Below are 25745 nucleotides of genomic sequence, written 5' to 3' on the forward strand. Positions count from 1 at the left end.
GAGGCTCAGGGCTCTTTGCTCCATCCATCCCTCCGGGCACCACTGGCTTCTGGATAACTGGGAGTGACGCCCCGTCTCGGGCCAGCTTGGGCTGGCTTTGCTGAAACAGTCCCCCGCCCGTGCAGGCCAGGAGGGTGGTTCCCCAGCTGCAGCTCTGCTCTGGTTCTGAGCCCCGACTTCCTCCTGCATGTCAGCGTGGCTTCAGCACGTGAGCTCTCAGTGTGAGCCAGGCGCGGCGCCAGGCGCTTTCCGTGATCACGGCCTTTCCTTCCGCCACCAGCCCACGCGGTAGATGCAGTGAGCTGTCTTGCCTGATAGCCAGGGAGACTGAGACCCAGAGAGGTGGAGTACCCCTCCCGGGGTCACACAGCCAGTGTGGGGCAGAGCTGAGAGCAGAGCCCAGGTGTGTCTGATCCCGGAGGCCAGGTTTTTTTTGTGGTTTTTTTTTTTTTAACAACACACCATCCTGCCTCCTCCTCCTGTTCTGAGTGAGACCTTCCGTTATCTCCTGCCCACAAAGAAAAATCTCAGCCTGCCCTTAGTCAGTTAACACTTTGAAGTTGCCTGTGCATCCTGCCTGCCGTCTCCTCGCACAAGGCACAAAGCAGCTGTCCCTCCCTGCCTTGACCCTGAGCCTGACCCTGACCCACTGACAAGGGCTTGTCCCGTCTGCTGCCCCAGGACCTCCACCACGGGCGCATCCAGATGAAAACCCTGACCAACAAGTGGTATGAAGAGGTGCGCCAGGGCCCCTCGGGCTCTGAGGACGACGAGCAGGAGCTGCTGTGACCGAGCGACGCCCAGGACGCCCGGCCTCTGGGCGGGCCGGGCCGCCACGGCGCCCGGGAGGCACCCTGCAAGGGCCCCCGGCACGCGAACGGGCAGCTCTCCGCTCCTGAGGGCGGACGGGATGAGGGTGACACCCGGGCCGGGGTCGTCCCAGCCCAGGACTCCGCAGACCCCGGGGGCCAGCCCTCTGCCCCAAAGCGCCCCCTCCCCGCTCCTCACTGGGCCTGACCGCGGCCCGCAGACTGGAGGGCCCCGTGCAGGTAGATTTTTCGTGCTGCTTCCGGAGCCAGGGAGCAGCCATCTGTCCGGTGAGGTGCCCAAGAGGACCCGCCGTGTGGGGTGTCCCCCGAGCGCGGTGTGCAGGCACTGCCATCCCTGGCCTCTGCCTTCATCACGGAAGCCCTTCCCTGCCTGGTGGGCTTCGGGACCCGCAGGGCGGCAAGCCGGCCGCCGCTTCCCTGCGCCTCGTCAGGGTGCCTCTGGCCTCCGCAGCGGCAGTTCTCATCCAGGCAGCAGACTCAGAAACCTCGGAACCTCGCCCTCCCCTTCGTGATGTTGCTCGAGCTCCATGAGGAAGAGAAACCGAGTGACCTTTTTTTCTTTACCTCTGCCTGGCACCTCACAGGCTGTCTCCCTGGGCGGAAGGCGGCTTCCGCCCTTCTCTGGGAATGCTGTGAATGTTTACACTGGAACCGCGCTCCGGCACAGGCCCTCTAGCCGCGTTGGAAGCTGCAGCCCTGGTTTGGGGGGTGAATGAGCCTCTCTGTGGGGTCAGAGCGCCCTCTGGAGGGAAAACCTGGAGGTGCGGGGTTTACGCGGGCCTGCAGCTGCTGTCTGAATTCAGTTTAAATTCATGCACTTTGACGGAGCAGTGAGAGCCTAACAGTACTTACCTGACCTCGATTCCTCGCTCAGAGGTCTTTGTTTGCCCAGAGGCCCCTTTCCCTGGGCTCCGCCTATGGTTTACCCACTGCTCCTTCAGCTCGTCAGCATTTCGTCTTTCCCTCTCCCTGTTCTCTGCCCTCTTGGGTCCCGTTTGTCCCCCGTGCACCTCCTCCCAGGACTCCCGTAGCCTGGAGCCAGGTACATCCGAGGCTCACCCGTGATGCCGGAGCAGCTACTGCTACCCCGGGACTCACAGGGAGCTTGCACGTGCTCTTCCTCTCTCTCTCACACACACACGCACAGCACCGTGGTCTGGCCCCTGGGCCATCTCCCAAGTGTGAGCTGCCCATCATGACCAGGTGACTTGAGTTACTGACGTGCCCGCGTCCACCCCCCTCATTGGCCCTTTAACACGTCTCTACCTGCTTGCTCTGTCCATCCCCCGGCCACCGGCAATTTCTGTATGTGGCTCAGGGTCCCCGCTGGAGCCTCGGGACTCGGCACCCCTTGGGGTGGTGTAATTCATCGCGAGCACATCCCTGGCTCTGTTGGGGACCCAGTGGGCTGGCGTGGACCTTGGGCTGGCAGCAGAGCTGTCTCCATCTTTTCCGCCCTAGGCAGGGTGGCTCAGGATGTGAGGAGGGACCTTAGGACCTTCCAGGACTCATGTGCCCTGCGTGCAAGGCCGGACCCCTGCCCTCACCCCTCCCTTTTCCCCAGAAGTGTAGGTGTGAAGCAAGGCAGGCAGGCAGCCCGTGGCTTCCTTTTTGTGTATGAAAAGTAAGTTTGTACTTGATTGCTAAAAGGTGATCACTTCCTTTTGTCACGTCCCACCTTAACCTCGTAATTTGAGCCAAATAGGATTATTTTACTTCACCTAATCTCCCCACTAGAAGATTAATGCCAGGCATGATTCCAGTCTCCATTTCCAGTTTCTTTTTAGTGGAAAAGTAAAAGATCAAACGGAGGGGACCTTTATCCATTGGTGGGGTGGGGGGGCAGCAGGGCTCAGAGACCGGATTGTTCTTTCATTCTCCAGTTCATCAGTGACTGCCCCCCGCCCCCGGCTTGAAATTCAGTCAGATCTTGAGGTGTAAGTTGCATTGTAAATTCAATAGCCTGCCAGAAAAGAATTTTTTTTGGCTGTGAGTTCACAGATAATGGAAACAGGCTCTTCTCAGTTCATTGTGCCCTTGGTCACTGAGTCTCACCTGGCCTCCCACTCTTAGCTGAGACCTGAGAATGATAGTGAGTAGAGAAGCACGTGAGGGGCTTGGTGGAAGGTCCCCTGGGGCTTGGCTGTGTGGAGGTGGTTGCCGGGAACCTTTCCTGGTCTGGACGGGCCCCAGCCTGGACCCTCTGTGAGCTGCTTCTGCCCTCTGCTGGCCTAGTCGAGGTTTCGCAGTGTGCGAGAGCAGCCCACGAGGGTGCGGGGAGCCTGTGTTGCTTAGCGTTCTGCCCGTTCACCTTTGCATAGGCCAGAGTCCATGGAGAGGTTTTTCTGGTGGGCTTTTTTCAGCTGTCATTGCCTGAGAATCAAAAACTGCTGTCTACCTTAACCTTTCCTGGGGCTTCCCTGGTGGCTCAGCTGGTAACAAATCCACCTGCAATGGGGGAGACCTGGGTTCGATATCTGGGTTGGGAAGATCCCTCGGAGAAGGGAACAGGCTACCCACTCCAGTATTCTGGCCTGGAGAATTCCAGGGACTGTATGTATAGTCCATGGGGTCGCAAAGAGTCAGACACAACTGAGCGACTTTGACTTTGTCTTTACAGTTCTTAATAGTTCTATTGTTTGGGGAAGTAAATGCTTAGATTTTTTAAAGCCCAGAATAACTATAACTTCCCGTGTACTTCCTTTTAGGTCCAGGCCATGGGACAGGAGATCTATAGCACACAGAGACAGTAATAACTTTAGAGAGAGGTGAAGGCTGCAGAGTCAGTGAGTGCCTCTGGGGAAGGTTGTCAGACAGTGAACTCTGAAGACATGCTGTCTTGGGGAGTCCTGCGGCAGTAAGCCCACACCCCAAGACTCCAAGACTCCCCGAGCAGCCCTGTGGTTGTAGGACCCCTGGGAACAACCATACTTGGAGGTTTGGGGTGTGAGGCCTTAACAGGGAAAGAAGCTGCCTTTTCCTGGGCCCGCAGAGGTAAGTTTGGGCTGGGCTGGCGGAAGGTGGCTCAGTCCCTCAGCCCAGGGGCAGGCCAAAGGGCCGCCTCCCCGAGGCAAGCCACCTCTTCAGACTGGGGTGCTGGCGGGGCCCTGGCAGCCCCCGTGTCCCCCAGGTCGGCCTCATTTGCTTGCAGCGGCATGTGGAAAAATCGTTGAGTGGGGCACCTTCTCCTTGAAGCCTGCGTCAGAGGTGGCTTCGTGGGGGCTTAGGTCCACACGCCCCCAAGGGCCCACACATTTGGCAGAGCCCCCAGCGGGTAGGTCATAGTCAGGATCGCTCTTCTGCTTTGGTGAGAAGAGCGAGGGTGGGGCGGGCTGGGGACGGTCCGAGGCGCAGGCCTGGCTGAGGGTGGGTCTGGCCTTGGAGCTGATCCCCGGTTCTGGCGTGAGGCAGAATCTCAGCAGTGACTGGCTGTCAGTTAGACTTGAAATGCCAAAAAGAGGAAAAGATCCTTCGCGGCTTCCCCGTTCACTGGCTCCAGAACGCAGGCACGTGTGTCTCCTGCTGGGTGGTGGGTAGGAAACCAAATCTGAAAGGCTCCCGATGGAGCAGCCAGGATCATTAGGAAGACCAGGAGCCCGGTCTCCAAAGCCCCAGACAATATGTTTTAAATGAAAACGCCGCAGTCAGAGTGAAGGCTGAGAACGAGCAGGCAGCTCCTGCCGCTCAGCCTCCTGTCGTTTCTCTCACACATGGCGTCAGACCTTCAGGGACTTCCACCATCTTGCCCTGTGTTACAGGCGAAGGCAGACTTTCCAATGGCCCCTGGCCCACCCCGTGTCACCGATTCCCACCCCAAATGACACGGTCCCTAATCTCGGAGGGAAACAGAAGCGTAGCCCTTCCCACCCAGGAGCAGGCCTTCCGCCAGCTGCTCTGCGGGAGCGTCCCGGTTTCCGGGCGAGAAAGCTGGGTGGTGGGGCGCAGCCGCGGGCCCGAGGCCGTGGGACTGACGGGGAGCGTGCAGCCTGGTAGTCAGAAGAGAAAGGTCACTGCCGGCGCTGTGGGCCCATCCAAGGAGCCGGCCAGCCACGCTCGAGAGCCACTTCTCTGGGCCCAGCCCTGCTCTGAGGAGCTGAGAAGGCGCCTTACTCGCTGGGCCTCCTCGAGGTGTGTACTGTGTGTGTGAATGCGTGTGTGTGCTCAGTCATGTGTGATTCTTTGCCACCCCGTGGACTGTAGCCTCCAGGGTTCCTCTGTCCATGGGATTCTCCAAGCAAGAACACTGGAGCGGGGTGCCGCCAGGGGATCTTCCCCACCCAGGGATCGAACCTGCGTCTCCTACATTTGCCAGGCGGATTCTTTGCCACTGCGCCACCTGGGAATGTAGAACATTTTCTCCAGTACAGCTCCTGCAAAACTTGGTGTGTTTAAGGTTAATCAGAATCTTGTATTCTTTTGACTAGTTTTCCTTGTAACAATGAAGGATTTTTTAAAGTACTCTTCTGATAGAAGGACCATGGGGTAGGCCAGCCTTGTTCCCCTGTCCTCCCCCAAGTAAACCAGGTCCTGGTTTCTGAGGAATGATTTGCTGCTCTTGGTGGTGGGGTGCAGGTTGCAGAGGGGAAGGTGGGTCAGAGGTGGAGGGACGTGCAGCCGCTGTGCTGGAGCCACGGCCTCGTCTCACTGGGCTCTTTGAAAGAGTTCAGAAGTGGACGGAAAACAGCAATGTCACTGGATGCTTCTTTAGAAATAAAAAGGAATGCTGCTGAGTCTGAACCACTTTCTGTGTGTGTGTTCCTTGGCTTTGCAAAGGCAGGGGTGGCGCGCTCCTAGGCCCGGCTCTGTCAACATGGCTCGGCCAGAGGCCCAGCACAACGTGGCAGGTGATGGGCAGGAGCGTGGGCTCTGGGGGCCCAGTTCCTGCCTCTGTCTCCTTTGGGCTGCACCCCACAGGCCCACAAGCCTTGAGACCAACGCCCAGGGGCAGCAGCAGAGACACGTATGGTTTGTTGTATGTGTTGGTCGCTCAGTCGTGTCCGACTCTTTGTCATCCCGTGGACTGTAGCCCTCCAGGCTCCTCTCTGGAATTCTCCAGGCTCCTCTCTGGAATTCTCCAGGCTCCTCTCTGGAATTCTCCAGGCAGGAATACTGGAGTGGGTAGCCCTTCCCTTCTCCAGAGGATCTTCCCAACCCAGGGATTGAACCCAGGTCTCCCACATTGCAGGCAGATTCTTGAACGTCTGAGCCACCAGGGATGGTGTAATGTTTGGCAGATGGAGGGATCTTACACAAGGGGTCGTGGAGCAATACCCCACCATATACGGCAGTTGGTGGGCAGAACACAGCGCGGCCTTCGCTACTCTTTGCTACCCCAGGGAGGAGGCAGCTACCGTTTATAGTGGGGGCATTGATGTCAGGTGGGGTCAGTTACTAGGAACTGATTAAGCCCTGTAATTAAGAGGACTGGATAGTCATGTGAGGGAGGCAGGGGCTGGTCGAACAGGGGATGTACCGAGGGCAAGATCACAGCCATCTTGAGTGGCCTAAGCATCCAGTCCCTCTGTGGGAAGGGCTCAGGTCGCGTCCAGCCTCCAGCCAGCCCATGGTCACTTTCGCACGGATGCAAGGGACGCGTCCTCACCAGGGCCCCCTAGGGCTGTAGGCCAGGCCCTGGTGGGCCTTTGGCTGACTGGTACCAGGCTCTGAGCCCACACGGCTGCAAGAGTTGGATGGACAGTGGTGCAGTGTCTGTTAGGTGGGAAGTCTTGAGGCTCAGTTTGGTTTTACTGTCTCATACTTCCAAAAGGCATCCTAGGCTGCTTATGGTAACACGCCGTGTGTGTGTGCTGACTCTTAGCGACTGTATAGACTGTAGCCCGTCAGGCCCCTCTGTCCAGGCAAGAAGACTGGAGTGGGTTGCCTTCTGTTTCTCCAGGGAATCTTCCCAACCCAGGGATGGAACCTGTGTTTCCTGAGTCTCCTGCACTGGCAGGCCGATTCTTTACCACTGAGCCATCTGGGAAGCCTTTGGTCACAGGTGCAAATGGAAAACATATGTGATATAAACGAAACCAGGCAAGGGAACCTGCCCTGACCCCAGGACCAGCCTTCTGGCGGGAGGCCAGGAGTGGACCTCTTGGTCCTCCTCGACCCTGAAATGCCTCCCCACTCCTACCCCATCTCTCCTGCCCCTGGGCCAAAGGAGGCAGCAGTGGGGAAGCATGTATCACATCCTGGCCCCTTCCGGTACCTGAACTGCCAACTGCATGGCCCGATCAACGCCTGCCAGCATCAGGTGGGGACTAGGTCGAGAGCAGGGCTAGTGGGAGCACCTGTGGCCCTCAGGCTCCCGTCCCTCTGTGACAGAGACTGGGCTCAGAGAAGGGGTTCTCCCGCCTAGTGAGACTGCGTGAGGGTGATGCCAGTGGGCCCGGGAGCGGTGGGAACTCGGGCAGATAGGAAGCAGGCTCTTCCAGGCCCTGATGGCCAGGCGGAGGCTGGGAAGTGGAGTTTGCTGAGCCCAGTCAGCCCGGAACAGAGCCCCGGAGTCAGGGCAAGGGGAGCCAGAGCGGCACCTGGGGAGGCTGGGTGTTTTCATTCACATTTCAACCTTCTCATCGTCCAGAAAAAGCACTCACTCGGGGTGAAGGGGATGCTTTTGAACTGTGGTGTTGGAGAAGACTTTTGAGAGTCCCTCGGACTGCAAGGAGATCCAACCAGTCAATCCTAAAGGAGATCAGTCCTGAATGTTCATTGGAAGGACTGATGCTGAAGCTCCAATACTTTGGCCACCTGACGCAAAGAGCAGACTCATTGGAAAAGACCCCGATGCTGGGAAAGACTGAAGGCAGGAGGAGAAGAGGATGACAGAGGATGAGATGATTGGATGGTGTCACCGACTCAAGGGGCATGAGTTTGAGCAAGCTCCGGGAGTTGGTGATGGACAGGGAGGCCTTGCGTGCTGCAGTCCAGCAAAGAGTCGCACACGAGTCGGTTGCAAAGAGTCCGACACGACTGAGTGACTGAACTGAACAGAGTGAAGGGGAGCAAGCCAGGGAAGAGGGTTTTCCTTTAGAGGCCAGAAAGCTGCAGGGGAGGGTCACACACAGAACTGAAGGCCCTGTGACCAGCACTTGATGCCCAGAGGAGCTGAGCGGAGGTAAAGCGGTTCCTGGTCACTGCGCTGTCTTACCTGAGAAGGCTGAGGAACGGGCCTCTGGCCCAATCCCGGCAGGAGAGGGAAGCAACATCTTAGGGAATTTACAGCTGTTTCCTCACACTTGAAAACCGGTCACTCACAGCAGGGAAGCGCCCTCTTCCCATTGTCTGGCCTTTGTCTCCCATCACGTGAGGATGCAGAGCTCGGACCTGCAGTGGCAACTCTAACAGGAGGCACTGCCTTGCCCACCTGCTGAGCAGGAAGACAGGGCCCCGGGTTCTTAACGACTCTGTCAGAGGAGGGGAGTAACCAGTCCTGGAACTGACCTCCCTGCGAAGCTCGCGGTGGGAGATAGTACATGTTCTGATGCTATTTGGGTTGGGTTTTATGTCATTTCACAGGGAAAGGACCCAGGGCTCTTTGGAGAAACCTCTGATTCCAGGACTCGAGCAGGAAATGTATAAGGTGAACCTGGAGCCTCTGTCATACCAGACGGTGAGGAAGCAAGTGGGGTTTCAGGGTCAGGTCAAAAGGACTCAGGAGCCAGCCTGAGGAGGTTCCCACTGAACAAAGATGGGACTTGAAAGTCAATAACAGTAATAATGGAGTGGGTTGAAATACTTAAGATATACTGAAGTCAATGAGTTCAGAGTAATACTTTTTAAAAATCAGTCACTGGGTTTAGAGGAGAGTGAATACATGTATGTTTGGCTGAGTCCCTTCACTGTTCTGAAGTGGAACTATCACAGCATTGTTAATCGGCTATACCCCAATACAAAATAAGTTTAAAAAGAATCAGTCACCGTTAGGGGATTCTAAGGCATCAGCTCATTATCCTAAGTAAAAATAAAGGGAAAGAAGTAAACATCTATCCTGCTTTTCTTAAACTATATCACTAGTAGCAAAATAGTTGATGCAGGATGTTTCCTTTTCTTTACCTTTTTTTTTAAGTCATAGATTTATAGGAAGTTTCAAAAATAGTACACAAAGATTCCATGTGCCCTGCGCCCAGTTTCTCTCAGAGGTAGCATCCTGCACAGCTGTAAACTGATATCACGACCAGGAAACTGACATTGGTTCAACAGGTAAAACCCATAGACCTGGTTCCAGTTCCATCAGTTTTACATGCTCTCCTGTGTGTGTGTCCATGTGTTTCGTTTTATACAGCTTTGTCCTGGGTATAGATTCACACCGCCACAGAAAAGTTTCTTTTTATAGAAGGATTCCAGTTGCCAAACAATTAAGACTAGAATTGGAATATCTCCATTTTGCAGTCTCCAGTTAAATAACAGATCTAAATACTGAGTAACAGCCTTAAAGGCTATTCATATCCCAAAGGGAGAGAACTCAATAGCATGTGCCTCTTGATAAAAAAGACAACATCTATGAAGTGTTCTTACAACAACAAAAAATCCAACCAACAAATGAGCAAGCCTCAAAAGTCAACTACTGAAAAGAAAAAAAAAAAGTCAACTACCAGGTGATATAGCACATAGGATGAAGGACAAAGACTACAGGATCATCGCAATTAACGCAGACAAAGCATGTGACAAAATTCAACATACTTTCATGATAAAAAAAAACACTCAACAAACTAGAAATAGAAGAAAACTATCTCAACATAATAAAAGCCATATACCAAAACACGTATGCCACAGCTAACTGCGTGCTCAGTGGTGAAAGACTGAATGTTTTTCCTTTAGAAGAGGCCAGGATGCCCGCTCTCGTCTCTTCTATTGAACATAGTGCTGATAATCTTAGCCAGAGCAATTTGGCCGGAAAAAAATAAACAACATTCACACTGGAAAGAAAGAGGTAAAATTATATCCATTCTCAGATGACATGATCTTACATGTAGAAAACCCTAAAAATTTTACACACACACACCTGTTAGAACTAATAAAAGAATTAGTTGCAGGATACAAAATCAACACATTATTCTATATTATTCATTACTCTATACACACAATGAACAATCTGAAGAGGAAGTTACAAAAACAATTCCACTTACAATAGCATCAAAAAGAATAAAATATTTAAGAGTAAATCTAACCAAGGCAGTGAAGAACGTGTACACCAAAAACTACAAAACATTGCTGAAAGGAAAGAAGACAGAAATTAAGGACATCCTGTGTTCACGAGTTGGAAAACTGAATATCATTAAAAATGTCCATACTACCCAAAACAGTCTACTGATTCAGTGTAATCCCTATCAAAACCTCAGTGGCATTTTTGCACAGATGGGAAAAAAAATTCCTAAAATTTAAATGGGATCTCAAGGGACCCCGAATAGCCAAACGATCTCGAAGAACAACAAAAACTCTGGAGGGCTTACACTTCCTGATTTCAAAACACATTACATACAAAGCTACAATAATCAAAACAGTGTAGTACTGGCATAGAGACAGACACATAGACCAACAGAACAGAGAGGCCAGAGCTAAACCCTTATGTATGTGGTCAGAAGATCTTCCACAAGGATGCCAGGACCGCTCAGCGGCGGAAGGACTGCCTTCACAAATGGTACCGGGAAGACTGGATATCCAAATGCAGAAGAATGAAGCTAGACCCTTCTCTTACAGCATACACAAAACCGAAAATGGATTAAAGATCCAAATTTACTTTTAGTCTGAAACTAAAAAACAATCCCTAGAAGAAAATGGAAGTTTCAAGACTGGATTTGGCAACAATTTCTTGGAATTAACGCCAAAAGCATAGGTAACAAAAATAGTAGAAAAGAGGGCCATGGCGGACTGTAAAACTTGTGCACCTTCAAAGGATGCCCCATCTCTGCTGCTCAGGCAGTCTTAGCCACCCCTTCTGTGTCGCTGCCCCAAAGTGAGAGTCCTTGAGTCACTTCCCCATCCTTCCACCTGCGTCAGCCTTCTTCGGGGGCTCCCCAAAGTCAGTGAGCTAAACGCATTCCCCAGGAGTCCTAACCCGGAGTCTCTCCAGGCACAAGGACTTCTCAGAAACAAAGTTCTGTTCTGCAACTGAATTTCAGTTTCTTTCGTTCCTGGCACAGGCCTGGGCTCACCTGGCAGGGCGACTGGCCCCACCCACTCACCCCTCTGCAGTCCAAGTGGAGATTCCTATTTCCCTTTGCCTTTTCACTTGACACACATCAGCTGGGATTGCCCCATGAGCCTGGCTGAAAGCAGAGCCCTGGGGCCAGACAAGCCGTTGGGATTTAGCCGTGGCTGCAGCTTGGGTCCTGGTGTTGGTGACTGTGAGGCTGGACCTGGCCAGAGCAGGTCCTGTCCCCACGTCCAAGCCCACCACAGTGGGGATGGGCTGCCACGGGGGCCGGTTCCCTTCTCTGTTGCCACGGGAGCCGGAGGGCTTCAAGAGAGCCAAGGATGCCTTGGAAGAGCCACACTCACTGAAGAACGGGAGCTGCAGCTCTCGCCTCGTCCCCGGGACCCAAGACCTGAGGCAGCTGCAGGTGTGGAGTGCCCTGTGGCCTCGGAGGGGGAGCTAGACCTGACGCTGAAGGTCCTGGGGGCCATGGCCGACCGGTTCCTGGGGGTCGTCCTCGACCAGCCACTGCACGTGCTGCACCACGTCTGCTCTGAGCTCTAGGCTTGCATCCTAGCTCGGCCCAGGGCAGGAGTCCCGCCCCGGGGCCGCCTGCACAACTGGCTGCATCTCCAGGAGGCCATGAGAAGGGGTCCCAAGGCTTCCTCGAGGCCTCTGTCCCATTCAACCCCTTCCACTTCCTTATAAGGGACCTGAGAGGTGTTGCCAGTGGAGACCTGCGTGTCTGAAGACCTGGACCCAGCCCTACCCCGTCTGGGACCCTGACCCTCTTTATTCACTAAGCCTCGATCCTACCTTGTTATTTTCTCTCACCCCTTATTGATGGAGCTGCAGAAGAAATGTTTATTATTCTACTTTTGTACAACATGTTCAAATAAACAGTAAGGAGTTGAAAAAGAAGATCCAACCGCCAATTTTCAGGAGGCTGAGAGAACAGAGGAACTTGATAAACAGCAGCAAGGGGCTGCAATCAGCAGAATTTAGATTCTGGCAAACTCTAAAGGACAAACAATCCAGTCTTTTCAACAAATACATTCCAAGAGGAATAAAAAAAAGAACAAGAAGTGTCCCTCCAAGGGGACAGCCTTTAGGATAAAGGTGATTTAAAGATCTATCCACTGGAGTGTGAGACCTTATTGGGACCCCAGTGAAAGCAGTTTTTAAAGTATGCAGTTAGGAGACAACTAGACCTGGGAACACTGACTTGATATTGTTGCTTAATTAAGGAACTGTTATAAAAATTTAAATATAGTCAGGGTATTAAAAGTCCTTGTCTTTTAGATACGCGAACTGAAATGTTCATAAATGAAACAGATGTCTGAGTTTACTTCCAAGGAACTCAGGAGTCAGGAAAGTGGACGGACAGGTACAGAAAAATCAGGTTGGCCGGAAGTTGTTAACCATTCAACGACTGAAGCCCTGGGTTCAATGTACATGTGGTATCATTATTCTAGTCTGGCTTTCTTTGTAAATAAAGTTTTCTAAAATGAGCAAATGGAAAAAAAAAAAAAATGTGGGTTTAAGCAAGAGAGTCGTTTCTTTCTTGCATATAAACTCTGAGATAGGTGGGACAGGCCAGGTAAGATGGTGGCTTCCTAAGCGTCAGGAACCCAGCCCCTTCCAGCCACTTGCCATGCCCCCCTTGCCTTGGCCTTTGCCTCAGAGTCTCACAGAGCTGCTCTATTCCAGCCAGCACAGCCAGGGCGGGAGGCCTAAGCTTCTTTCTTTGAAGGACAAGTCTTAGAAGTCACAGCACTTTTCCATCCTACGGAGCAGACCTAACCATATGACCATGCTCAGCTGCAGGAGAGGCTGGGAAAGGCAGCCTTTATCCTGCTGGCCAGATGTCTAAAACTCAGGGCTTTTATTAGCAAGGGAAGGTGGGTGAGCAGCTAACAGAGTTCAGTTGGCAATGTCTGCCACAGCTCTATCCCTCCGAGCATGTGGGGTACCACAGGTCGGTGCTCAGGGCTGGCAGCAAGGCTCATGGTAATGCTGTACAGCTGGTGGGCCTGGTGATGCTTAAAAATGCTCGTCATTTACATATGCAAATTAAGCAATCTGCTGAGAGTCTCTGCTCCCCTTCAGATAGATACAGGAGCATCAGGAGTGAGGGTCTGGCTTCCTTAGCTCTCCCAGGCTGGGTGTTCATCTCCAGGAAGCCAGGATGGCAGTGCCATTTCCTATGCTGTTGCTAAAATCAAACCCAGCACCTGGGCCTCCGTCTGGCCCAAGGCCTGGATATTTGTTCAGCCAGTGAGTGAGATGGAGAGAACTGTTCAGTCTCTTCCTGGACAGCTGAGCAGCCTCGTGAGGGCCAAGCCCCCAGAGTGGGCAGCATGGTGGCACAGACACCCCACCAGGGCATAAAGTCAGGACGTCCCCAAACCACAGCTGCTCTTACACTGCCCTTAAGATTTTTGCCATGTATGTTAAGTCAACCTTCATTATTTATTTATTATTTTCGTTGAAGTTTAGTTGATTTGCCATGTTATATCAGTTTCTGGAAACTTCATTTAAAAAAAAAATCTTAAATTTATTTTTAAAGTAATCTATCGTTGCTATACTGGCTAAGTAGTATGGTCTGCCCCGAATAGAGGGGAAATGAAAACCCAAGTTCTGCTAAAGATTTTTGGTCCTGCTTTCTCTTTCTTAGAGACAAGTTAGCATTACACTGACCAGGATCCTTCTTGAGGCGTTTAAATGAATCAAAACATTTTTAAATGGGATTGCTTTTTTTAACACAACACCCTTCACTGTTATTTAATTCCTGTCTGTCACCACTAACAATCATTTCTCCTGGAGTCTGCAGTCCCACTCCTAGGAAGCATGGCTGAACTCTGCACACATCTTACAGATGGGATTTAGGTTATCTTCCGGGAGGATTGAGACTATTACATGAGATCTCAAAAGTCTCAGCGTATAAAATGCCTGGCTTGGCTTCCCTGGTGGCTCAGTGGTAAAGAAGCCACCCGCCAATGCAGGATTCGATCCCTGGTCCAGGAAGATCCCACGTGCCAAGGGGCAAATAAGCTCCTGTGCTGCAAAAACTGAGCCAACCCACCACAACTACCGAAGCCTGGGCACCGAGAGCCTGTGCTTGGCCTGAAGAGAGGCCAGTGCGATGAGAAACTGGCACACTGCCACTGCAGAGCAGCCCCGGCCCGCCGCAGCTGGAGAAGGCCGCGCGGTGAGAGACCCGGAGCAACCGGGGTAAATACACAAGGCTTTTTTTTAAAAGTCTGTCTCACAGAACAAGTACTCAAATGCTGGCTCTTATCATTTGTGAGTTTCACAGAGGAGAAAATGTTGAGTCCTGTCACTAAAGAATAAAACATGGCTTGAGCAAAAAACAAAAACAGCAAAAAAACCCCAAGCAACCCAAACTTCAGAGCAGCAGAGAGGAGAGACATAAAACCCCAAACACTTCATTAACAATGGAAGACACTTTATTATTATTTTTTAAAGCATCTCTCAACATTTCAACTCTTGGTAGAAATCAAATGCAAAACATCTGCATTTTTAAATTAGCATCTATTTATCTCAATCACAGCAATCTCATACAATTAAGATACACACGGAGGAGGAGCACGGTCACAGCATTTCCTATTCCAACCCACGAACACAGTGTTTCCGTGATGATAACCCACACTGGACTTTCTCTTCCAGAACAAGTGGGTTATTCGTGCTTCTGTCTGCTGTGTAAGTTACGTGGCATCACGGTTGGTTAAGAGTTAGTGTAGTGCTAGAGCAGTCTGAAAATGGAAAACTGGAAAATTCAGGACTGGGACAGGCATTGACAGGTCTGAAATGTTAAAAGGAAGAAGAACATCAAAGATGGGTGCCCCAGAGTGGGAAGGCCTTAGTAATAAAGTTGGTTGAAACTCAGCTTTATATACATGTGGAATATCTACAGGTGATCTACTAGAGAGAGAGAGAGAGAGAGAGAGATAAAAGAGCCATAGAAGATTTTGAAAACCTTAAAATCTCTCAACTGAGTTGGAAGAACATCAGCAAATTCACAGTGGCCTCAGGATTCAGCCAGATGGAAATGTGCTCAGGAGCTGAATACCTCCTCCCATCAGAAAACCCACTGCATGTCAATTCCCCTAACCTTCTGTACATCACCAACACTTATGGCTAAAATATATTGTTAGTTCACACGGAAGCGGTTCTATTTTCAGATTCTTGCCCCACTCCTGCTCTGAAACCCAAAAGGAAATCCGGGGTCAGTTAATTCACATAAGTTTAAGGGGCCTTCGGGTTTGGAAGCGCTGAGGCTCGGCTAAGAATCTCAGGAGACACCTGTCTGCTGGGCGCACGCCGACTCCTGCCCCCTTCTAGTGCAAAAAGGTCGCGTAGGTTTCAGAGGAGACCCGGAAACAGGTGAAGAGGAGAGGTCTGAGGTGGAGGGGGTGGTGGGGATCCCAAACCCTCTTCCTTCTGAACTGAGACTCGAGGAGACTGCAGCGCAAGGTCCACACTCAGCAAGCAGCAAAGACCAGGCTGGAGGTCCACAGGGTGAGGTTCCGGACTCGTCACTGGGTAGTCACAGTCCGCGGGTGCACAGACCTCTCAGCCCGGACGAGCCCCACGAGGTGCGCACAGGAGGTAGGTGTTAGAGATTGGTTGCAGGGAAGACAGCGGCTCTCCACGAGCCCAGGGGACGTCATCTCTGTTCCTCCTCTGCGCCCGCACGCTCCACTCAACCTTCGGGCTGCGGCGAGTGGAGGCAACGAGGTGGAAGGGCATGAGCCCCTCCCCTGGAAGACTAAAGAACCTGGGGCATCTTTATAAATAGCTACATCGGTAATGTTTTAACCACTTTGAAACACACAGCAAGTTGAATATTTATTTAAAAATAAATCTCAAAAATATCTATGTACAGTACGCGAAGAGGATGTGCAAACAACAGAAGTGGGGGGTGGGGCAGTCCCTCGGTGGAAGGTCCACACTGCAGAGCGCGAGGGCAAGGTTAACAGACCCCACGGCTGTGCTGAGCTGTGGTGGCAACAGCATGACATTCAGTGAATCCTGGGCTCCGCTGACGCATAGAGGCAGGGAAGGCAGGCGGGGGATGCCGGCGGGGGTCCCGGTGTCTGGGGACAGTGGCGGAGGGATGAGCCAGTGGAGGAGGCCCGGTGTGGCAGGAGGGCTCATTTCACAAGCCAACAGGCCTCTAGCTCACCGCTCCAGGTGGGCATATGGAAGCGACCCGGGGAGGGGGCCCTTCCCAATCCAAGTTGGCTTCGCCGCGGGAGTGAGTGGTCAGCAAAAGTCCCAGAGATAGAAACCATCCTGAAGAAACAAACCCCACCCCCCCACCCCCCCAAAAAAACGGAACAGGGAGTGGAGAGATTAGCAAAAAGGAATCCGAACAGAAGCGCCACCCTCTCTCCTGCCAGACGACAAAGCAGCCATCAGTTGAAATTCTCTTGTGTCCGTAAGGGAACTCCCACGTGGGGTGGCCAGCCCCAGGACCCCCCCAATACCCACGTGGACAAGGGCAGGGTTCTGCTTCTGAGATCTATGCCTTAATGCTGCTTCCCCGTGACACCAGAAAGGTCGGCGGTGTAGCCCTTGGAGCAGGGAGGTGCGGGGTGGCGTCTATCGGTACACGAGATGGGAGAACTGGGCGGACTTGTAGTTGAGCTGGCTGTTGGGCATGAACCTGTGCAGCTCGCTCTTCTTGCAGCAGGGGTCGTAGTGGTAGGCGCTGAGGCAGGTGTCGCAGGAGACTTTGGAACACTGGCTGCAGGTGTTGGCGGCCCCTGGGCGGTTGCAGAAGCCACAGCGGGAGGTGGCTGTGGCAGCGGGCGGCTTGGACTTGGAGTGGAGGTGCGGCGGCCGCTCGAGACCCTGAGTCTGGCCCACGTACTTCTCCCGCAGGACGGCCCCGTGGGCCAGGCTGTCGTGGCCGGAAGCCTTGCCGGGGAAGGCGCTGGGCTTGGCGGCCGGGGAACAAGCCAGCAGGCTGTCGCAGCGCTGGCAGAGGGCGGCGCTGCAGGACAGGCCGCAGTTCTGGCACTTGGAGAGGGCGGACTCTTTGGCGGGGGGCGAGCGCTTGTGGTAGCCGGGGTGGGCGTCGTTTCTGAGCAGCCAGACGTCGGGCCGCAGGGCGTCCTGCCTCCGGTAGGCGGCCCGGGGCTCCGCGTCCGTGTACAGATCCACATCGTCCGGGCCGGGCAGGTAGGGGCCGCGCAGCAGGCCGAGGCCGTTGCTGGGCGCGGGGGCCGGCAGGTCGTCGGCGCCGCCGTGGGGGGCGCCGGCCACGGTCAGGAGCGAGGGCAGCGGGCGGACAATCTCGTCCTTGAGCTCGTCCCCCGGGTCCGCGGCCGCTGGCTCCTTCCGCAGGCTCAGCGAGGTCTTCAGGGGAGGCTTCCGGCTCTCCCAGAAGCTGTCGTAGGTGTCCACCGACCTGGAGGGCTTGGTCACGCGGGGCTTGTAGTAGTCCTTGGCGGCCCGCTCGCTGGCCGACTTCTGCAACACCATGCGCGCCATGGAGGCCGACAGCGGCTCGCGGGCCTCGGCGCGCCGCCGCAGGGCCTCCGCACACCCCCGCGCGTCCTCCGCACTGCCCCGGCGCTCGCTCACCACGTCCAGCTCCGTGTAGCCCTTGTCCTTGACCTGCGAGTGGATCTCCAGCATCTGCTCGCACTCCACCTTGGCCAGAAAGAGCTCGAAGGAGACCATCTTCACTTGCAGCGTCTCGACCAGCTCTTTGAGCCTGTAGGCGGTCCCCAGCTCGGGCACGTAGCCCATGTAGCTCAGGATGGCTCGGATGTCCTCCTCCAGTAACGTCGACTTGACGTAGTACACGAAGGGGCCCGTGTAGGTCTAGGGGAAGGGAGGGCAGAGGAGCAGAGGTGGGTTCTTCTCTCCCAGACACACACGGACACTGTACCCAGGCGGGTCCTACCCAGTCTGCACACGAGCACGTGGGGAGAGGGGGTCTGGGCCATCCAGGGCGGCAAGTGGAGGCTACTGCTCCCCAAAAGCTCAGCGCAGGGGCCTGAGGGAAATGACCCCGGGGGGCAGGGACCAAAGCCACTGGCCTTCCACATGGGGTGCAGGGGCCCTGCTCCTTGGAGAAGCGCAAGTCAAACACCGATGGAGAAAGGCAAACACCCAAGAGCAAGGCGAGTAGCCTTTCGGCTATTTCCGTGAGACTTAGCCTAAGCCGGGGGAAACTCTCCTGAGCCATCAGAGCCTTAGGAATGATTCAGAACTCTCCCTCTGCAGTTCCTCCTCTCCCCCCTCCTCCCTGTCTGCCTCGCGGGGGCCTCCTAAGGGTCTCCGTGGCCGACTCCCATCTACCTCCCATACAACCGCCAGGAGGAGTCTTCTCCACTGGAAACTGGATGCCCGCCCTACCCGCTTCCCAGCCCCCTTAGAATAAATTCCAGCCCCTGCGCTGGGCTCCAAGGCACTGCGTAATTGGGTGCTGCCCACCTTTCCAACCTCACGGTTTCAGATATGAGCTGCCAGGGGTGGGGAACCAGTGAAGAGAAAACACTAGGCAGGGAGGCCAGGTGGGCAGTCAGGCGGGCAATTCTGGTTGCCATCTCAGAGGCAGTGGGGAAGCCGAGAGGGCCCAAGCAGAGGAAGGACGAGATTACACGGGCACAAACCCTCTTTCCAAGGTGGACGGGAAGGCGCAAGAGGAGAGAGCAGCGTGCAGGGCCCGTCCCCAGACCTTACCTTGATGCTTCTGAACTCCTTCTTCCACGGGCAGAGGAAAAGGTTGACGCCCACCGTCTCCAGCATGCTGAAGGCGCCGCGCAGGGCCCGCAGGCTGGAGGAGCGGAGCGAGCGCAGGGAGCTCTCCACCACTTCATAGAACTGGATCAGCCGGAATCGATAAAAGGGGTCCACCTTGTGCAGGCTGAGCAGGGTGGAGGCTGCCGCCCGCAGGGACTCATCACTGCCGGCGGTGGCGTCCCCTTGGCCCTCGTGGAACTGCACGTACTTCCGGAACAAGTCATCCTTGTATTTTGCATCCATTGAACTGGGCTTCCCCATCCAATCCGATCCAGGGACGGGGGCTACCTTATCTCCTCCATGGCTTCTGGGTTAGAGGCAGGGACATTGCCAGAAGCGTCGACATGCTGCCTGCCTGGACCCGCAGAACGCTCTGGAAGGGGAAGACCGAGAAGCACGTCATTCCTCGAAATGGTCCACGTCCCATTTGGTGGCTGCCGAGGCCAGACCAGAAGCAGAGCTGGCCTGAGCTACACCAGGGCTTCAACACGCTTACGGGCAGGTACACCACACTGCAGTAGAAACAGGACAGACAAGGTCCCTGACTCTGCTGGAAAACATTAGGGACATCTAACCTGGTTTCATGGGGGTGGGGGAGGGTTAAAAAGCCCCCGAGAAAGTGAGGGTTAGACCCGAAGGGTGAGGCGTTGGCAGGGAGGGAGGTCCCAGGCTAACACTATGAGCGCTTACTACGTGCCAGGCACTCACACATCCTAACTCATCCTGTCTTCAACAGCCCTAGAAGGGAGCTGGTATTGTTACCCCCATTTTACAAACATGAAAACTGAGACACAGAGACACTAAGAAACGTGCCCAAAGTTACAGGACTGTCAGGAAGCAGGGCTGAGGTGAGCGCTCAGGCAGGCTGCTACAAAGTCCATGCCCTTTGCCGCCACACCCCACTTTCCTGAGGCCAGAAGGGACCTGGCACATGAACAGCAAGAAGGCTAGTGAGGCTGAAGCAGAGACAGGAGGGGGGTCACAGGACACAGGGCTGCCCACCAGCAGGATCCCAGCCCCCAAGTCTCAAGGAGTCAGACAGTTCATTCAAAGAGCCCCGTGAAGCCCCTGAAGGGTTCAAAGGGGGACAGGAACACAATCACATCTGTAATCATTAAAAAAAAAAGGCTACTTTGGCTGCTGACTCTTGGAGAGTCCCTTGATCTGCCTTTGTTTTTCTGCGGGGCGGGGTTTTGGGCCATGCCCTGTGGCTTCTGGGATTTTACTTCCCTGATGAGGGACTGAACTCGCACCCCCTCAGGTGGAGGAATAAGTCCTAACCACTGGGCCACGAGGGAATCCCACCCCAACTTTGTTTTTTACGGTTCCCTCTTGGGATAGGCAGAACCTTCTAGGCTGGATGCACAGGATTCATACACTCTTGCCCGTCCCCTGGCCACTTGTTAGTAGAATAGGCAGAGACCCATCAATATTCTTGGTGCTACGATGCTGCAGCAAACCTGTATTCATCGAGGGACAGAGCCAGGGCCAAGGGAGGGGAACACAGCCCACAGGGGTCACAGACAGATCTCAAACCCGGACTGCCTGGGTGTGAACCCTGGACCTGCTTCTCCGGGTCACCTGGGCCAAGCACTCAACTCAGTCTTCTCATCTAAAAACAGGGGTTGATAATGCTTATAGTCCAGAGGTGGCAGAAGGATTCTCCGCAGTCAGTTAGATAGCTCTTCAGAACTTCCCCAGTGGTTCAGTGGTAAAGAACCTGCCCTCCAATGCCAGGGGTGAGGGTTCCATCCCTGGTCGGGGAACTGTGACCCCAGCCGCCTCGGGGTAACTAGGGAAGCCTGTGCACTGTCACAAAGAGCCTGCATGTTGCAACGAAGCCCCAGTACAGCCAAGAGAAGGGAAAGAAAAGAGCGCTCTTCAGAACGCCAGCTCAGAGGAGGCCCACGAGGCACACACGCAGACGTTCCCAGTGTCGGAAGGTGCTATACCTGCCAAGCGTCCTCAGGAGGTGAGATCAGAGTGAGGCAAATATCTCTGATTGGGGTAGACACGCGTTTTCAAGCTCACCTGTCCTGCCTTTACTGCCCACAAGCTCTGTGGGTACAGAGACTGTGACTGAGTGACTCAGGAAAGGTCACAGTGCCAGGGCAGGGCACCTGCGTCATAAAAGCCTGCTGCTGTCTGAGTGTGTGTGTCGGTGGGGGGGAGGGGGTCCTGCGGGCTGTGGGAGATGGTGAGGGGCCGAAAAGAAGCTGCGGTGGGATGGGATGGACCTGCACAGTCCTCCAGCAGCTCTGAGTCCGGCTCAGAAGTCCTAAGTGCCCATGAATCTGGTGACGATCAGGAAGTCCATAAAATCACACAGGTGGTAACGAGACACTCCTCTGGCTTTGCCACAGTTTTGGGGAGATGCCCAGGGGGTAAGACATGCAGGAGAATTAGGGACACAGAGAGGCCACTTTCTCCCACCCACTGCCCTGCCAAGGAAGCCCAAGGCTCAGACCTGAGGCGCACACAAGGCAAACGATGCCACTTGGGATCAAATTCTCCCTCTTGCCCAAGGTCTCTGTGGTCCTCAGAAGTCTTCCCTTCCCTTTAAGGTCCACCCACACAGACCCTTCTGCCTGCTCCTCAAACACACCAAGCCCATTTCGATCTCAGGACCTTTGCACATGTTGTTCCTTCTGCATGTTCTTCCTCTGGTTCCTCCTGTCATGGGCTCACTCTCATCATTCAGGTCTCAACTCAACCAGCGCTCCTCCAAGGCTCTCCCTGACCACCCCAGCTCAGTAAATCGCACCTGCCTGGCCCTCGTCATCCCATTATCCTGGGGTAATCACCATCTGAAATCATCAACTTTGGGCATCCCGGGTGGTCCAGTGGTTAAGACTCCACAGTTCCACTCCAGGGAGCATGGGTTCAATCCCTGGTGGAGTAAGTTCTGCATGTCACTGGATGTGGCCAGAAAAGAAACACCTTTGGGAAATTTTCAACTTTATTCATTTACTATCTTCCCCTCAATAATATCCAGTAAGCAGTCAACCCTGCAAAGGCAAGGACGATGTCTGTTTTGTTCACCATGATGCCTAACACAGCACCTGGCACACAGAAGGTATTTGATAAAACAGGCAAAACGCATGATGCCAAGCACGTCGGCATTCACCAGGCTCGCGTTTCTCAGTTAGCCCTCCCCAGAATTCTGGAAGGCCAGCGGGAGCGAGAAACCAAGGCTCCGTGACAGGACCTGCCACGGGGTTATGTAACCTCAGGGTTAGGAAAAGGCGGACCCCAGGTTCCAAGCCTGGCCTGAGGCCTGGAAAGCCGTGTTCCTCCCACCACCCCATGATTCCTGAGCCCAGTGATATGCAGGCCTCCCCAGTGCCAGGCCCCAGGCTGGTGCAGTGGGGGGGACATGTGTGGGCAGGGGACAGGAGGGCACAGCGGTTGAGAAGACAGAGCTCTGCCCTGAATTCTAGCTGAACGGGCTTACCACTCAGTATCAAAGTGTGTGTGTTCCCTTTAAAAATAAAACTGCATTGCAACCTGAGAGAAGACATCACTGTCCTTGCTAAAAAAAAAAAACCCATATGCATTTACCATTTTTTTATTTATCCAAAAGAAGCTTCCATCCGGCCTCTGGCCCCAGGGACTGTTTTTTAGTGCATCTGAGAACAGTTTAGACAGAGCGACATCAAGCCTCCTAAACACTGCTGTGATTTTTCTCCAAAGTCAGGCTTGAGCCAATAGAGACTGACTTTTTTTTCCAAACAGAGTCAGCCACCCTCAAGCTCAGCTCAGCGTCTGCTCAGTGCTGTAACCACACCACAGTCCCCACCCTTGTTTGTAGCTGGCAAATAAACAAGCAAAACGGATGCAAACAGCCCGGTTGGTATTCAAAGTCCTAAAGTGAAGGGCAGGAAACATATCTAAGGGGAATCTTGCACCAACCTACACTGGTGAGGAAACAAGTGAAAAAAAATGCAACAAGATCCTTGAGGAAAGGCAAGAAGGAAAGGAACAATTACCGCGGTCCTACTGTGTGCTAGGCCTCGGGCTTTGCACTTTAACTGCATCATCCAGTTCAGTCCTCACAGGTCTACGAGGAGAGAAACCAAGGCTCCACCGTTAAACAACCTGCTCAACAGAGCTTGAAAAGATCAGAGCTGGAATTTGAACCTGGGGTGGCCGGCCCCGTGGCCTGTGAATTTCCTCCTTTACCTCGCTCATCTATGGTTACCATGAGCACCATTCACCCAAGGGATTAGCACAGAAAGGCCCTCTGCTAAGTGCCCCCTGAAAATCAACGAAATCCACTCGACAACCCCAAGGTTAAACAAGAAAAAACTGAGGCTCAGAGGGGCCAACTGCAGGAGGAAATGGCAACCCCCTCCAGTATTCTTGCCTGGAGAATCCCACGGCCAGTGGAGCCTGGCGGGCCACTGGCCATGGGCTCGCAAAGAATCTGACACAACTGAGCGACTCAGCGCGCATGCCAGAGGGGCCAAGTCGCTCGTCCTAAGCCACAAGGATAGGGAGAAGGGGCTTGGAGATCTGAACCTGGGTCTGAGGCCAAAACCCTGACTCAAGCTCTGAGCCACGCTGCTTTCAGGCACAGCCGTCCGGCCGCTGGACACCTCTTCTCAGAAGGGCTCGACTAAGGCAGACGCCCTATCGCAGGGCCAGCAGAGCTGACTTCTAAAAATTTCAGGGCGGCAAGACTCCCATCTTCTCACACGGAGCTCTTCTGTGGAAGAGCACAGATCTCTTTATGACGTAAGCTCGAGGGCTGAGAGGGGAGGCTGACCAGCGCCCGGCCAGTGGTAAAGCAGCTGACATCATCCCTCCTGAATTCATTTTCTGAGAATACAGGCTGCATTGTAGCTGGTCATAGCTGGTGTCTCTTCTGAGCACAGAGCCAGCAATTTATTCCTAGCGCTCTGCAAGAACAACAAAAAACACGCTCTCTGCAAAAACAGCGTGGTTACAGGAGACCAAGACAGCACAGTGACAGAAGCCGTTAATTTCTCCAAGCAACCCAAGGACTGGAATGCTAGACATGCCAGGCTGGCAGAAGAATAAAAAAAAAAGCATGGTACCATGAACATCCCTAACAGAATCGGTGGGTGTCCAGAGCCAAGAGACCTGGTCAGCACTTTCCTGCACCCACAATCTGGGCCCCGCTTTGAAAAGCAAAGTGATGAAGAGAGAAATATTGCAGTTGGGGGTGGGGAGGGTGGTGGCATTTTAATAATTTTTTAAATATCTCAGAGGAAAGCTGGATCTGTTTAAAACCTCACTGAACGGAACTGAGATGATTCTGGATAGCAAAGCATGAGCTTGGCTTTACCTCAGCTGGCCCATTCAAGCAGAAACATTCCCCAAGCAGCATCTGAAGGCTGCCTCCTCCCTGCACAGGCAGAAGCTATTTTGAGCCCGGCACTGCCCCAGTCCACAGGTTTACAGATCCCTGGTCTAGCTTCAGGCCGCTCAGAGTTCCCTGGGCCTCCAAACAGCAGCAAGGGGAGCAGCCATTAACCCCCTCCACCTCCACACCCCACTCCTTGGCACTCATCCCCAGGCCTCTGATTCACATCCTAGGCAACCTTCCCCTGGCTGTGAAAACACCAGAGGGTCCCCACACCCCAACCCGATCCCAGAGAGATTCAGAGAGAGGGTTTCTCAACCTCTGAAAATAGCCTCAGCTGATGCTGAAATTGGGCTTCCCCAGTGGCAGCTGCCGCTGGCAGAGGGGCTCTGGAGCAAGCAGGCTCCCCTCCCTGCAGCACACAGAAGCTGGCGACTGCTATTCCCAGTCTGGTAATTCCTACAGCCTCCAAGCGCCACATCAGTTGTGAAAAACATCCTAGTCCCAATCTCGGGCCCTGTCCAGGGACTGTGGCAGAATCGACAGCAGCTATCACTTATTGGCGGGGGGCTTCCCTGGTGGCTCAGACGGTAAAGCATCCACCTGCAACGCACGAGACCTGGGTTCCATCCCTAAGCTGGTTAAGATCCACTGGAAGAGGGCATGACAACCCACTCCAGTATCCCTGCGTGGAGAATCCTATGGATAGAGGAGCCTGGTCCGGCTACAGTCTTGTGGGGTCGCAAAGAGTCGGACACGACTGAAGCTACTGAGCACGCACGCATCATTTACTGGACGCCTGCTGTATGCCAGAGGCTGTGCTTCGTATTCATCTCCCTTCATCCCCACCCCGGCCCCGAGCAGACACCCGAGCAGGTTCACTTCCCATTGAACTAACCAGCCAACTGAGACTCAGACGACGGAGTGACTTGTCCAAGGTCATACAGTGAGTACAAACCCCGGTCTGCCACCGGAGCCAGGGCTGAGGACCAACTGCGCGGTAACTGCCTGCGGCTGGAATCGGGGTGTCCTGCTCCCGCGGCAGTCGCCAAACAGGGGGTGCTCCTCCTGAGCTGCCCCGAGCCTCCCACCGCCGGTCCCCAGGAAGCTGCGAGGCAGCCCTCGGCGGAGCGGGGATCCTGAGGAGCAGCTGGGCCCCCAGAGTGCCGGAAAGGCGGGCCCGCCCGTCGCCCCCTCGCCTGCAGCGAAGGGACCCCGCTCCCGGGCCGGCCGAGCCCCGCCGAATCGGGCGCCCCCTCCGCCCAGGGAAGCCCCAGACGCCGTTTCCACCCGCGGCCGAACCGTCCTTACCCCGGCACTGCCACCGAGAACGCCCCGACGGAGGTGAGCGGGAAGCAGCCGCGGCCGCCGCCGGAGCCGGGCCCGGCTGGGCGCTCGGAGCTCCGGCCGGCTGCGAGAGACCGAGACCAGTACCCTGGGGCCGCAGCGACCCGGAAGCACTCAGGCCGGAAGTGACGTCTAGGAGGCGGGCCCAAAGGGAGGCCGGGCCGCGGCTGCGCGCTGGGCCGGGGAGAGGCCGACACTCGCACCAGGCGGAGAAGAAGCCGGAGGCAGAAGAGTGGGCAGAGAAGTGGCGGCGTCCCGCTTCGGGGCCTAAAGGCCGGCCGCCGCGGGCCTGGGGCTGGGACCCGGAAATAAACGGGCC

At 54.6% G+C, this 25745-nt stretch overlaps 2 protein-coding genes and 1 pseudogene across 13 annotated transcripts in view; 2 read left to right on the forward strand and 1 right to left on the reverse strand.

Annotated features, from left to right (window-relative positions):
* SLC9A8 (solute carrier family 9 member A8) overlaps positions 1–5567 on the forward strand; it is a 70626-nt gene extending 65059 nt beyond the window's left edge. For all 9 annotated transcript variants that reach the window (XR_014073916.1, XM_081560259.1, XM_081560261.1 and 6 more), the window contains one exon: positions 682–5567. Coding sequence is in view for 8 of the 9 variants with exons in the window: in XM_081560259.1 (XP_081416385.1) it covers positions 682–789 (108 nt within the window). In the remaining variant the exon portion in view is untranslated. The remainder of the gene's footprint in view (positions 1–681) is intronic.
* Positions 4648–11717, forward strand: LOC145530997 (interferon lambda-1-like; annotated as a pseudogene).
* A 2703-nt stretch (positions 11718–14420) lies between these two features.
* SPATA2 (spermatogenesis associated 2) lies at positions 14421–25524 on the reverse strand. Of its 4 annotated transcripts, none has more exons than XM_081560262.1 (3): positions 25391–25524; positions 18691–19123; positions 14421–17826 (listed from the first exon to the last, which is right to left on the reverse strand). In XM_081560262.1, the coding sequence occupies exons 2-3, from the start codon at positions 19009–19011 to the stop codon at positions 16597–16599; spliced, it is 1551 nt and encodes a 516-aa protein (XP_081416388.1). In that variant the 5' UTR covers positions 19012–19123; positions 25391–25524; the 3' UTR covers positions 14421–16596. The 4 variants fall into 4 exon arrangements, with proteins under 4 accessions (XP_081416388.1, XP_081416389.1, XP_081416390.1 ...); XM_081560263.1 differs by having other exon boundaries at positions 18691–19262; XM_081560264.1 differs by lacking the exon at positions 25391–25524 and adding an exon at positions 20703–20827.
* Positions 25525–25745: the final 221 nt, after the last annotated feature.

The sequence above is a fragment of the Giraffa tippelskirchi genome, chromosome 13, assembly GCF_054371585.1.
Source record: "Giraffa tippelskirchi isolate mGirTip1 chromosome 13, T2T-mGirTip1v1.2.pri, whole genome shotgun sequence".
NCBI lineage: Eukaryota > Metazoa > Chordata > Mammalia > Artiodactyla > Giraffidae > Giraffa > Giraffa tippelskirchi.

Coding starts and splice junctions, on each gene's coding strand:
- SPATA2 (XM_081560262.1), bottom strand. CDS start 19,011: ATGGGGAAGCCCAGTTCAATGGATGCAAAATACAAGGATGACTTGTTC. Junction 17,827..18,690: donor AGGAGTTCAGAAGCATCAAG/GTAAGGTCTGGG, acceptor CCCTTCCCCTAG/ACCTACACGGGCCCCTTCGT.